The 14,022-nt window shown below is 46.3% G+C and overlaps 1 protein-coding gene across 1 annotated transcript in view; it reads right to left on the minus strand.

The window, feature by feature from the left end:
* Positions 1 to 1,518: 1,518 nt before the first annotated feature.
* Positions 1,519 to 14,022, minus strand: part of PLG (plasminogen) — a 57,785-nt gene continuing 45,281 nt past the window's right edge. Inside the window, 6 exon segments of the mRNA XM_012646832.1 lie at positions 1,519 to 1,957; positions 2,588 to 2,733; positions 7,318 to 7,424; positions 9,280 to 9,420; positions 9,859 to 9,933; positions 11,762 to 11,888. Of these exon segments, the coding sequence (XP_012502286.1) occupies positions 1,796 to 1,957; positions 2,588 to 2,733; positions 7,318 to 7,424; positions 9,280 to 9,420; positions 9,859 to 9,933; positions 11,762 to 11,888 (758 nt within the window). The 3' untranslated portion in view covers positions 1,519 to 1,795.

Below are 14,022 nucleotides of genomic sequence, written 5' to 3' on the forward strand. Positions count from 1 at the left end.
GGTTCCAGGCATGGTTTAGGTCTCATTCCATCAGTAAGAACAAATCTGTACGATTTGAGGATTTGACTCTATTATTTATAAAATCAGGTTTTGATCCTGAGATTATCAGGATAGTCTTGGTCCTCCTTTAGTGAACACCTCAAGCCACAGAATCCATTCTTTACTGAATAAAACCTGTGGATTATGACTTCACGGGTCTAAGGATTTTAAAAGTAAAGGCATATTTATCTTATATTCACGAGATCAGTTCTGATGGTGTCTGTGGTCAAGAGTGAAAACGTGGACAGTTCTCATTTAATCTTGGCACTTTCGACTTGTCTTGGGAAGAACCTTACAATTTCATTTAAACAAAAGTCCAGTTATATCCACGCTTAAAAGGATTAGCAGCAGCATCCTAAATGACTTTATAGATACTAATAAGGAATTTGATCTTTCTTTCTTGTTTTCAAGACCTTTGAAACGTGGAACTTAAACACAAATATGTTGTTCTGCTTTGTATATTTGTTATATTTCCAGATTCAGTGTATATTTTATGCTGAATTTTTAGATGAAATACTTTGTGAGGACAGGCAAAATGGGCACCAGAGGGAAACCATGTCAACGAGGAAGAAAATTTGTATTTGGAAAACAGATGACAATATGTATGATGTGTGTCCTAATTGTAAAATAAGCTTCCTAATCCTTCAGGGACATCAGAATTGAGTATGAATGTTTTATTGGTCAATGAAACAACTGTAGCTCTTTGAGGATTTAAGGCTACATTCACATTTTATTCACAGACCTTTGCCTTTTTGCTTTTCTTTGCATTTTTTGCTGTAAGATGACGGTTGCTCTTTAGTAGTACCACTTTTGAATTGTATTTTGAGTTGATATTTTTGTTTGGTGGCAATAAAAATTTTTAAATTGTAAAAAAATATATTCATCTTTTCTCTTCCTTCTAAACTAAACATGGTCATTGTAAAACATTTTTCCCATGTGATAGTGATTGCTGTATACCGTTTCAAAACCGGGCAGCCAATTAGCAATGGAAGATAGGTGGTCCACCTTCAATATTTGTTCGTTGTTCCTTTACAGGCCCTTGGCACCATTCCTAGATGCAACCATGACTCAGAATAACATTCAGACTCTTAGCTGGTCTTGTATTACACTTCGATTGCCCAGTTCACTCCACGACATACAGCTCTCTGCTCCGTGTCCCTGGGGCTGGGCTAAAGTCGGGTCGTCAGTAACAGATTTCATTCCCAATAATAGAACTTGTTCTCATGACTCCCTATACATGCTGCAACTTTGAACACATCCATCTCAGTGCCAGAAACAAAGACATGAGAGATGTGTGTCAAACCATCATTAGTCGACAAGGTAAATGTATAGACGACATACTAGGCCTTCTCGGCTCTCCTCTCTGTGATCTTACAGCCTTCTCAGTCCGTTATGTGACTGTTCCTTGTGAAAAAGAGCTAAATCACTACGGTCCGTTCATTTAAAATTGGTGGGATGAACAAAGAACATGAAAATGTGGAAAACCAAAAGCAAAAGTAACTCAAATCAAAGTAAGTACAGAGTTTATTTTCAACAGACGTTATAGCTGTGTTGCCTTATAATTACAGAATCCAGTAGTCCAGGGATAGGAAAAAGTTATACACAATAATACAAAAGATGCTGAGGTTTGGCGGTAGACGTTAGCTGGGGACAGTGTCTTAGTTGGATTACTGTCAATCATTTCCGAGTACGCTAAATTCCCTACCCACGTTCCAGCTTCTAGGGAAGTTGATGCTTCACTCTGTCCCCCATCCAATTAATTATTTCTCATTATTCCTTCAATCCAAGTAACAAACCTTGAAACACGAACGTAGACTCCAGGCTTATTGGGACGTGCACAGCCAAGCCCCCAAGAAGTGACTCCTTGTAAAATGTATTTGTCCTTCTCGAAGCAAACCAGAGGCCCTCCGCTGTCACCCTATACAGAGGGAGGGAAAAACCCATGTGAGGATCAAGCTGCCATGCTTTCATTGTGGGATGCCATCCTTCTAACATCGTTTATAAGCTTTCCCAGTATTTGAAGTCAGAAAGGAACTTATTAACATGTTATTTGAGCATCTACAGGGTTTACATATTTAGCAAAGTATAGTCAGCAAAACACCACCATTTAGTTTTCCCTGGGGAAAAAGAAATCCCTTGTGAATCCCATACTCATCTTCCTCTGCCCTGGGTTTCCTTTACACAGGGCTGGGCTGGGCTCAGTTGTAAAGTGGGTGCCGTTGGTCCTGTCCTGTACCCTTCACCTCCTTCCCTCCTGGAAAAGCCATCACCCTGGTCCTCAGCCAGCCACATACTCCAGGGAGGCATGTGGCCTGCGGTAGTTACGGCACTTCCCCCGCCCCCTACTGATCTGGAACTCAAGGCCCAAGAAGTCACCTTAGATGATCTGAATAAGCATTCAGGGACAGACCTAGGGGGGATCTGAGCAACGTTTACACTGGGGCCTTCAGTGAGAAATCCTTGAATTGGCCACTTTGGGACAGAAATGTCTAAAGGTCCAAGGTAGGGTTGCACAAGAATAACTTTAGTCTCTGTGGCCTTTTCTTACCTGGCAACTGTCAACGCCTCCAACCAGATGCCCAGCACAAAGCTCCGTGGATTTGACTCTTCCGTTCAGATACTCATAGCGATTGCACACTTTATTCTCGATCACAGGGAGCTGAGCTTCCTTGAGAAGGCCAGCACCAAAGGTACCTGTGTTTTAAAAGATTAAAGAAATAGTCATTGGATCTAAAACATATTCATGAGGAAAATTCCAAAACAACAGGTAAGCAACGATAGGTCCCTCATTTGTCCGTGAGGGTGGATAACACAAGGAGTCAGTGCCCAACATCACGAGAACTCTTTCTGACCCTTGAAAGTATAAACATCATAGGAGATTTTAATTCCCAAGACCTGGATTTAACAATTTAGGCTTGTTTATGGTGTTTTGAAGTTTGCTGTTGTTGTTTGTTTCCTTTTTGCTTTTCTTTTAAAACTATAAAAAATAATTTTTAATTTGTAAAGAGAGTTTAAGAAATATAATTGCTGCTATTTTTACATATTCTTTTTCAGGCTTTTTTATATGCTGCTTTTATGACCTATACCATATTGTACAATTTCATATCCTGATTTTTTTCAGTCAACATTGTTTCATGAGGATTTTTTATATATAATGCTAAAATCTTCAATGGAGAGTGACTGCCTAACGGGCGTGAGGTTTCCTTCCGGAGAGAGGAAACACGGTGATGGCTGCACAACATCGTGAATGTATCGTGCTAAATGCCACTCAGCGGCACCCTGCAAAGTGGTTAGAATGGTAGATTTTATGTTGTGCGTATTTTATTGCAATAAAAAGAATAGCTATCATTTACTGAGAACCTTTTCAGGCACAAGCTCATAATGTGGTGTTCTCATTTAACCCTTACAACAGTCCTGTGAAACAGGCACTTCTGTCGCTCCTGCTCTGCGGCTGGGAGAACTTAGCTTCGGGAAGTCATGTGGTTCACCTTGACCTGGCCTGCGAAGGCACTGCCTGATGCCGCTTGGCCAGGCCCATCAGCCCTACTCTTGCTTCTGCTGTTCCACATCTTTGCTCACGGCGTCTATTCTTATTCCTTGATATCTCAAGTCCAAATTCCCAGAAATCGTATAGACACATTTATGGCTCCCAATAACATTGCCAAATTATTTTCTAAAAGGGTGTGACAGTGTAAAATGTCACTAGAAAAAAATCACTCCATCTCACCCTTGTGAATATTCAATTTTTAAATATTACCTAATATAATGAGTAGAAATTGTCCTGATCTATTTTCTAATTTACATTTCTTTGACAATTAGAGAGTGGAATTCTCCTGTGTGCTCATTTTACTAGTTATATTTCTTCTTTTGTAAAACACTACTTTATTCCCTTTGCCAAACTGAAATAGGACATTTGCAAAATTGCCAGAGGAAATGCTGTTTTTCCAGATGGACACTCCCATTGACGTCTCAGTGTTCTCACAAATAATCCAGTCTCAATTTTGCAAGCCCGGCTTTCACTAGGGTTTTGTAAAAATCTTTTGCTTTGCTAGCACAGCACAGCCAAGAAACGAGACATTCTCTTTGCCCCAGAGACTCTGAGTAAACTTAGACCACTGTCTTGGGTTCAGCAAACTGACAATCGGGCTTGACAAGAGCACGAAGAGGCTGGTCCCAGCGTCTTGCCCCGGAGCCGGCTCAGCTCTGGCTGGGCAGGGGGCACATCACTTGAGCTGAGCAGAGGTGTGGAGGGAGCACCCTTCTGAAAATATTTTGCGGTAAATTATTTTAGGCAAGTCACAGCTCTAGTACCTGTTCTCTGAGCAAGACAGACATCCTGACACTAGTGAAATAGCCACCTGAGTTGACAGGTAGATGCGGGCTGTGAGGTGGTGCTGCCATCCAGTGGCCAAAGTGGAGATGGCACCCTGAGGGCGGGAGGCCGACGGGACCTCAGGACGGAAGGGAAACGGGAAGCCTGGGGGTACAGGACCCCCGAAAGCCCTAGGGATGGCGGGGGAAGGGCTGACCTGGAAGAGCCCCTTGGCCTCAACACTGGCTTTGCATCTGGAATATCCAAGTCAGGGAAAGTCTGGAAATGTGAAGGTGACTTTTGACGTGAAGGGAGAATTTTGACCTCACACTGGAGCTGAGAACACTGATGGATCTGATGTCATTATTGACATGTAGGAAGTTAGTAAACAGGCCTGAGTTTCTTTCTTAACTCCTGGCTCAGCTAATATTCTGAGAACCATTTTCTCAGTAGACACATGGGAAGATCAGGAGAGACAGGGCGCCCAGCGCAGGATGGTGGTTGGAGATGTGCGGGCAGAGGTGGGACGGAAGAAACAGCCAGTGGACTCTGGGGTCAGGCAGGCCTGGGTTCCATCAGGGCTCAGCTACACAGTCGTTATGTGATGTTTATTGATGACGATGGCGGGGATGGTGATGATGGTGATGGTGGTGATAATGATGGTGATGATGGTGGTGGTAGGTGATGATGATGGTGGTGGTGATGGTGGTTGTTGGTGGTGGTAGTGATGATGGTGGTAGGTGGTGATGATGGTGGTGATGACGGTGGTGGTGATGGTTGTGATAATGGTGATGATGATGACGGTGGTGATGATGGTGATGACGATGGTGATGGTGATGATGTGATGACGGTGGTGGTGATGGTTGTGATAATGGTGATGATGATGACGGTGGTGATGATGGTGATGACGATGGTGATGGTGATGATAATGGTGGTGATGGTGGTGATGATGGTGATGGCAATGATGATGGTGATGATGGTGGTGATGGTGGTGGCGATGGTGGTGATGATGGTGATGGTGATGATGATGGTGATGACGATGGTGATGACGATGGTGATGGTGATGATAATGGTGGTGATGGTGATGACGATGGTGATGGTGATGATAATGGTGGTGATGATGGTGATGATGGTGATGGTGATGATGGTGGTGATGGTGGTGGCGATGGTGATGGTGATGATAATGGTGGTGATGATGGTGATGATGGTGATGGTGATGATGGTGGTGGTGGTGGTGATGATGGCAGTAGTAGTAATGGTGATGGTGACGCAGGTCTGAGCCAGTCAGTGACTGGTTCAGGGGTGGGCACATGACCCGAGTCCCCCCTCTCAGAGCTGGGCAGACTATTGTTTGCAGTATGGGGAAAATGGCCTTCCTCATCCCTCCTTGGCAGAGCCAGAGCCAACACAGCATCTGCAACCATGAAGGATGGCACCTTTGTGCCCAAGAATGGTGCCTGCATTGTGGTTGGAGAGGGCCTGGGGCCTGGGGCCATCATGTGAGCCTGCAGACTTTTCAGCTAAGAATTTTCCTCTTTTTGTTTAGTCCAATTTGAGTTGAATTTCCTGTCACTTGCAAGAGAGAGTCATAGTGGACACAACTATATCCCATATCATTAATAAGAGCTGCCATTTAAGGAATATGTAGCATGTGCTCAGTGCTTTGTACACTTTCTTCTTGTTTCCCCACAATGGCCCTGCAGCCCGTATTGCAGCTGACGAGATGATAAGTGAGCATTTGTGACTTCTCTAGTAAGTGGGAGCCAGGCCTCCCATTTGGGCCTGTCTGACCCGCTCCACGGAACCCAGTTTCTGCTGTACAACCTGCACCTTCTCCGAGCCTCTGTCCCTGATGTGTAAAACAAGAACAATAATATCTAACTCATAGGGGTTTGTAGCATTTCAATTGTTGAAAATGCGAAATGCCAGCAACAGTCACACATCCACAGGTGATGCCACATTTGCCGAGTTTCCCTTTGCTTGGCCTTGACAGGCTCAGAAGTGCACAAAGCAGGAACGGGAAGCCAAGGAGGTGAGGCTTCAAAAACAGCAGGAGAAGCACAGAGAAAGGGAAGCCAACTTTGAGATTATCTAGACTAGTGGTTTTTAACTTTTTTTTTTAAGCCACAAAACCTTTCTTCACATGAAAGCTTATGCCAAGGACTCATGTGGAAAATACAATTTGAAAATCTACAGATGAGGGATTAGAGCCAAATGGAACAAAGAGGTAAAGTGACCTGTCCATGTCTGTCCAGCTAGTGGCAGAGTTGGAACCATTTTCAGGGCTCCGGACACCCACTGCAGGCCCCACCAACACCTCTGAGAAGGAGCGGCGGAGATCCCGAGACAGTCTCGGCAGGCCTGCGGCCAGGCAGGCGGCCTGAGGGGTGTAATTACTACCAGGGTGTGCTGCAAAGTGAAGAAGGGCGTCCCCAAAGGTAGTTCGGGTGCTGATACCAGATCCCATGTGAATGTTTCCTCTCCTGCCCTCACCCCGTCACCCAATACCAAACACCTGAAACGGGGACGTGTGGCCTGTCTCGCTTTCCCCCAGCCATTGGTCCTCTCCCTAACAGCCGCCTCACACATCTTACAGGTGGGGTATCTGGGAGGAGAACTAGTTTAACTGTAACTTTTGTTGTTACAGTTTTATACTCGTTTGGAAACCCAGTATGGCTAACTTCACATGAAAAATAATCTAACACTCTCACTTTGTGGGCTGTGTCAAAACCTGCTTACCGAGGAAGCAATATTAACGTGGAAGAGACTCAAAGTAACAGCCCCTCCCCTTGCCCACGGCCATGATGACTGATTATGGGGACATAGGCAGGTGCCCAGCCAGAATCAGGAGAGGGGGACCACATTCACCGATAGGAATTTGCACAACTTTCTCCAAAATGTTCATTTTGTCGCACAGGCTGCAGGTCAAAACCAGTTCATTACGTGGCTCATGGAATTTATCTCACCTTGGGTTTCTCCCCAGCCAGTGATGTAACATACTGTCCGGTCAGCAACCACGTAATTTTCGGGTGGCAGACAAGCCGGGATTACTTTGTCAGTGATGACCGCAGGTCTGGAAGAGAAACATCGCCAGTTACCTTTGACTGCCCGGCTGGGAGCCGTCTGCACCCACAACTAGATGCTACCTGCCACCAACCCCTGAAGCCTTGGGTGGTGTCGCCCTGCCTCACTGACATGGACCAATGTAGAAGACAACGTTTCTTCCTCACATTGGCCTGTGGTCGCCTAGGAACTACACGAGCTAAATGGATGCAAGGTGTCATTTAAAAGGCATCAGTTGTATACAAGAAACTGCCGGTGGCGTCGCCCCTGACAGTAGGGATGACAAAGACTCACTTTTCGTGTACATCCTGTGCGCGGCTGCAATTGTCTACCAAGCGTGCCCTTTTATATTAATGTAAGAGGGCACTGAGCAGTAGACACAATGTGCAGCTGAAACACTGTCACGAAGCTGTGACAACAGCAAACGCGCTGGGAGACAGAGCAAGGTGCTCCCTGCTTGGGACCCCCAGTTTCCCCAGCAGTAAATGTGACAACAGCCAGTTATGAGAATCCAGTAACGTGCTCGGTATCTAATGTAAGAGGACGGGGAATAAGCATCTCGCAAAAGCAAAATGGTATCGTTTTCAAAGAACGCTTGCATGCCTTACAGTTCCAGCGACTCAAATTTTAGAACTCTGATTTTTAGACTTGGTTCTACTTTAGTAAGTTCAAGGGGGGAAGGTGGGAAATGAGAAATGGCCCGTTCTAATTAAGAATCATCGTCGTCGCCAACTTTGAGCAGACACACTTTCTCAGAGGCACCAGCGCAGGCCCAGCCTCTCACACAGCCGTGGTCACTCCTGTTCCCTCATGGGACACTAAAGGCCTTGGACTCTACAACTCAACAAGTGGCCTATCAGAGAACGTTTCCAGAGCCAAATATTTACTGAAATACTTGTTCAAGCCATCAGGTCACCCTGGCAAGCCTGTGAGGATGAGGAGGAGAGGAGCCTCCACGTTTGCAGGTGTGCTGGGGGTGCGGGGGGCCCTGGGGAACACGAGGAAAATCAGATACTTTTCGGACTAGGCCACAAAGGCCCTTCTCCCCTTTCCGGAGTGCCGGGGCATCCCAGGGCCTCACCCCAGCTTACAGCCTGGAGCAGCTGCCCCATGTTTGTGACCCAGGCCCAGAGGAGCCGCCCAGACCCGCCCCTCGCACGGGGCAGCTGCCTCCATCACCGCCAGCGACACCCTGTCTTCTGCAGCCCGTGCGCACAGCACGGCCTGTGCACCCCAGGAGCCCTGCCGCCCGTCCCAAACGCGCCTGTTCTCAAAATAGCTGCTGTCGGCCAGCTCCACCGGGACCTGTGTCCAAACAACCCTGACTTTAAGTGACATAAGCAAATTTATCGGTTCATCAGGCTTAATAAAACATTTCAACAGGAAAAATAAAATCAAAGAAGACTGTAATGATAATGATACAATTCCCATTTGTAAATTGTGTGTGGGCTTTTTTTTCACATTGTAGTTTTTTTAAATGCATTGAAATATATAATCTCATTTGATCCTCTCAAATATGTTACGCTGAGAGGAGAATTGTCAATCTGGAATAACTGAATCACTCTCTCATCGTGAGTGTGTATTAACTGGTGAACATTAAGTGAGGGTTTCAGGGGTAACGACGTCCCTTATACTTCAACTCACTCTTTTTCCACATGAGGAAACTGAGTTCTGGTGCCTTTTCAAGACCACAGCTAGTCCGTGGCAGGCTGATGTTGAAGTCTGATGCTGTCCCCAAAGCCCTTGAGCCTTTAATGTCATAGATGGCACCTCCCCCGTGCCATGCAGCAGTGACGGTTATAAAACCCAGACATAAAACAAATGTCTTCACCAGCTTAGGGCAAAAGCCACAGGTGAGCTAGTACCTGCTTAGCTTCAGCAAGGCAATATCTGCTCGGTTGGGTTCCGTGAACAGCCTAGACACTTCGATTTGCTGAACATCTGATTCGAGATTCACTTCTTGGTGTGCGCCCAGGATGACCTTGTATGATGAAGGCCATCGGGACCTAGGAAAGAGCAAAACATGGTCCGGCCCCTTCACTGGGACCCATAAACGTGGCCCTGTCTCCCGGAGATCCTCAGCCACCCGGAACCAGTGACTTCTGAGAGGCAAGAAAGGAAATTCACAATTTGCCTGAATCTGGCACTTAGGGAATGTTGTAGGGCTGCTCTGGCTGGGACCAATGCCTCTCGCACTGACCAGCTCTGACCGGCTGCTCCTGGCCCTACAAAATCACCCACACTGAGTCTTTCCCCTGCGGTTTCTCTGTGGAAACCCTTCCCTCCTCTCTCGTCCGATTGCCCTGGCAGTTCTTCTCCGGCTTCTGCACATGCGTGCCCTGCCCCTCGGTGTCACTGCCGTGGACGGGAGATGGAAGAAAGGAAGGGAGGGGAGGAAGGTGCCTTTAAGACAAGCCCTGTCATCAGTTGTCCCCGGAACCTACTTCTCCAAGCAGTGGGCAGCAGTCAACACCCACTCTGGTGATATTAAAGTGCCTCCGCAGAAGTGCTGTCCATATCTAGGAAGAAAACATGCCAAGATTTTAGTTCAAATTCAATGGTTTACTCTGCTCCATGATACAGAAAGCCAGAAAGACACGTTGACTCAATTTTGATAATGTTGATATTGCCAGAGGAAAAGGCTACCACCCCAACATCAGGATGGTAGTGACTTTGAATTATGCTCCATTAGTGGGATTTTTCAGAAGGTCCCACACACACCATTCTAGAATGGCTGTCACGGTGCAGGCACAGCCTGTCCACAGGAGACAGAGCTAAGTGGCCCCAGCATGGAGGCCTATAGCCACGGATTTGACCCTGTATCCCTGGACTCCAGCAGAAGTGACCAGCCAAAGACCTCCCCTAGAGGTCTCTTTTTTTGTTTTGTTTTTTTGGTTGTTTTTTTTTTTGAGACAGAGTCTTGTTCTGTCCCCCAGGGTAGAGTACAGTGGCGTCATCATAGCTCACAGCAACCTCAAACAAACTCCTGGGCTCAAGTGATCCTCCTACCTGAGCCTCCGGAGTAGCTGGGACTACAGGCATGTGCCACCATGCCCGGCTAATTTTTTCTATTTTTAGTTGCCTGGCTAATTTTTTTTTCTATTTTTAGTAGAGACAGGATCTTGCTCTTGCTCAGGCTGGTTTCGAACTCCTGAGCTCAAGTGATCCTCCCACCTCGGCCTCCCAGAGTGCTAGGATTACCGCGCCCAGCCTTCCTCACCATCTCTTTTGCTTCTTTATGACAAGATTTATGCTAGCTCTGATGAACGTTCTTCTGAGGGCCTAATGTGATCCCCAACAGCAGTGATTCATGGGAGTCTTCTGATCTCACCTGAGAAACTTTACTTTTGGGGAATGCCCCCTAAATCACTAAGTTTATACGATCAATTAGGCACATGGTAGCTCATAATAATGGCGTGAGCCACTCCAAACCAGATTGTAATGAAAAGAGATACAAATTGCAAGTTCACGATGGCAAGCAGGTTGCTAAATCAGTCAGGAAGTAGACCACGCACAGTTTGGGGAAGAATGAATTTGAAACATGTGGAAGGTGAAGACTCTGTATAGCAAGGAGCTGCTAAACGGTAAGGTAAAGAAAAACCAGCTCAGCAGCAGTGCGCCGTGGAAGGCAGGCTCGTCAGTGGGGAGCAGCAACCGAGCTCACGTGCGCTGCGGAGGGATGCGAGGAGCAAGCAACACGGGGGAGTGGACGAGCCTGTTTCACACGTGTGCTTTCTGAGAGCCCCAAGAAAAGGGAATGTAGGAGAGGCATGCTCCCCTGAAACGTAGCCCAAACTGTCGGAGTTCAGCAGGGTCAGACTGATCACCCTTAAACTACGGTGACCACCAACTGTCATTTGTTCACGTGTTTGTGAGTGAGTAGCCTCTGCATTAAGTTCAATGATTCACGAAAGTATATAAAAAAAGAATCTGTATCTCTGACAGACTGTAAATAATTTTTCCTTGTCCCCCCCCCATCCCACAAAGTGTCACATTTCTAAAAAAAATAGCTCTTTGTTTTTATTTACAATGAGGCAATACATAGCTATATAAACACTTAAGGCATCTTCAGTGTTGTTCCAGCAATACGGGAACTTGGCATAGATGACCGTGTCTGCAGATTTTGGTGATAGCTGCCCAGATCAAGGAAAAGATTCCAATTTGGGCCATTTTCACAGTAGAGAACCCAGAAAAATATAATTTTTTATTTTTATAGCTTTTTCCCCCTCCTTTGGCAAATATAGAAATATTACTGACGCCTCAGCGGTGTTGGCCCAGTGTAAACGCAGAGAGGTTTTACAGGGCTTCGTGGAAGGGCGGCATGAGCTGCTCGCGGGGCTGTCTTACCTTGTTCTAAGGCTGATTTGCCAGGGCCAGGAGTGCGGGTGGGCCACACACCCACCCACCACCCTTCCGGGACATTTCTTGGGCTCCACTTGAGGCTTCCCGCAGTTGAATGAAGTGGGCGAGGGTGCTGTGGCACAAAGCGGGGAAAAGTCACGTGTGGGTCAGAGGTGGCGAGTCGGTCACAGAATTCAAGTACACTCCAAGGACTGAATTTTTGACATCTCAAAGCCCAAACTAAATAGTAAAATCATAAGCATCTTTTGGAACATTTTTTCTGTTTCAAAAGTGGTATTAATACAGAACCCTCTCCTTCTGAGGAAATATAAGTTTTTTTTTAATTATTTTGTTGGAGAAGTCATAAAATAAGTTGGCAGAGCTAAGCATTAGAATGAGATCTTTTCTGAGAGGACCTTGACTGGCACAAATGGTTATTTGTAATTGTTATTCTGACTTGATGTAATGTATTCAGAACATTGTCTCATCCTTCCTGTCATCATCATCTTGCCATCACCATCTAAACCGTGTAAAGTTTACTGAAAACCATAGTTGTCATCCCTGCTGAAGGGCAGTATCATTTCCATGTGAATTTCTGTGTTTGCATGTATGTGCATGTGTGTGTGTGTGATTGCATGTAACCAGGATAACTGTCCTAAGTGGAAACACTGCTTTCTTTCAGCCAGCTTCAGAACGGCTCCTCCAGGGAGCCTCCTATGACTAACCCAATGCCAGGGGAGCAACTTGCATGCACCTGCCTTTGCTCTCTATTTACCTCCTACCTGCCTTCCCTCTGCAACCAGCCTGCAGAGTCCCTGGAGAGTACGGTTAGAGTCCCATCTTTCATATTACCCACTAATGCCCACAACAACAGTTCGGGGGCTACAAAATGTGGTCAAAAAATGCTTCTCTGTTGTCTGTAGCACTTCAAGGTCTTCAGAAATATAAATGTAAGCCATTGTCAGTAACAATTGGAAGAGGAAATCCTTTCTGTCTTAATCAACCTGAGATTCTACACTCTAATGAACTGGGAACCTGAATTTTCCAAATAACTTTCCATTTGCATGGCCTTTTCTGAGAACCTACACGTAGAAGTCATTTTTAGAAAGGAAGCATGGAATATAACTAAATCATCCTCTCTAACACTGAGCTCAAATTCTGCTAGTGTGCCTTACATATAGTCGATGTGCGTACATGTACTAAAAGAATAACCACAGAGATGATGGTACGCTGGTCTTAACCATTCAAAATAAAAGTGAAAGTTTCTATTTATTTTCACTTATTTATTATTTGGATCGAATGTGTTGGTAGAAATGAAATAGTTATTAAATTCATTGACCACCAGAGACTCCAGCTTTCTCAATCAGGAGTCAGGTCTGGGTATCCCACCAACCACATCCGTCTGTAGGAAACAGGTCTCAAGACCTCCGAGTGTCTGGTCAGAACCCTCTCACCAAGCTTGAGGTTGAGCTCACTTGCCTCACACCATGGTGAGGGGGGACCTCATATTCCATTGAAAAAATCCTCTTCCCATTCTTCCTTCTTTCTCCACTCTCTAAGAACCTGATTCTAGCACATCCTCAATATGGGCAAGGATCCCAGAACTGCAGCTGCCAAGTTACTGTACTTCCCTTCCCCAAGAATCAAAGTGCATGAGTCCCAGCACAGCTGTGGGGCCTGAGGCAGGAATGTAGGGCTGGGCTTAACTGAAAGGCAGCCTGTCGTGGACAGGGGGCCCGGGCAGTGAGAGGCACTGGGGTGGGCCAGATGGGGTAGAAGAGACAGGCCTGGAGGGTGGGCACTGACCCCATCAAGGGACTTTCAGGTGAAGGGGCTATCAAGAGAGCTTCTGCAGAACAGACAAAAACAGCCAGTAGAGAAAAAGCCAGCTATCAACTCACGCTAAACCCAGAGAGCACAATGCCACCTTCAATAATAATGGCCAAGTCAAATCTTTCCTAGCAACCTCACCTCTCCTTCCCCCTCCTGCTCTGCCCCAGGAGCAGCCCAGACGCAAACCTGGCCAGCGTGGTTCCCATGGTCTTCACCACTAGCCTAAACTGCCTCCCCAAACAATCTCCAGACACTGGTTTTCAGTGGCTTTGGGAGCCAAGCCCCTTCCCCCACCAGCTCAAGGGCCTTCCTCATAGCAGACACCAACCGCATGCAATCAAACTGTGCAAGGGAGAAGTCCAGGATGGTTTTCTGTAACTAGGACAGGTTCTGTCTGCAAAGACTAGTCAGCAGAAAGTAAAACAGAGGCCAAG

Source organism: Propithecus coquereli, unplaced genomic scaffold (assembly GCF_000956105.1).
Source record: "Propithecus coquereli isolate 6110/MARCELLA unplaced genomic scaffold, Pcoq_1.0 Scaffold25, whole genome shotgun sequence".
In the NCBI taxonomy this organism is placed as follows: domain Eukaryota; kingdom Metazoa; phylum Chordata; class Mammalia; order Primates; family Indriidae; genus Propithecus; species Propithecus coquereli.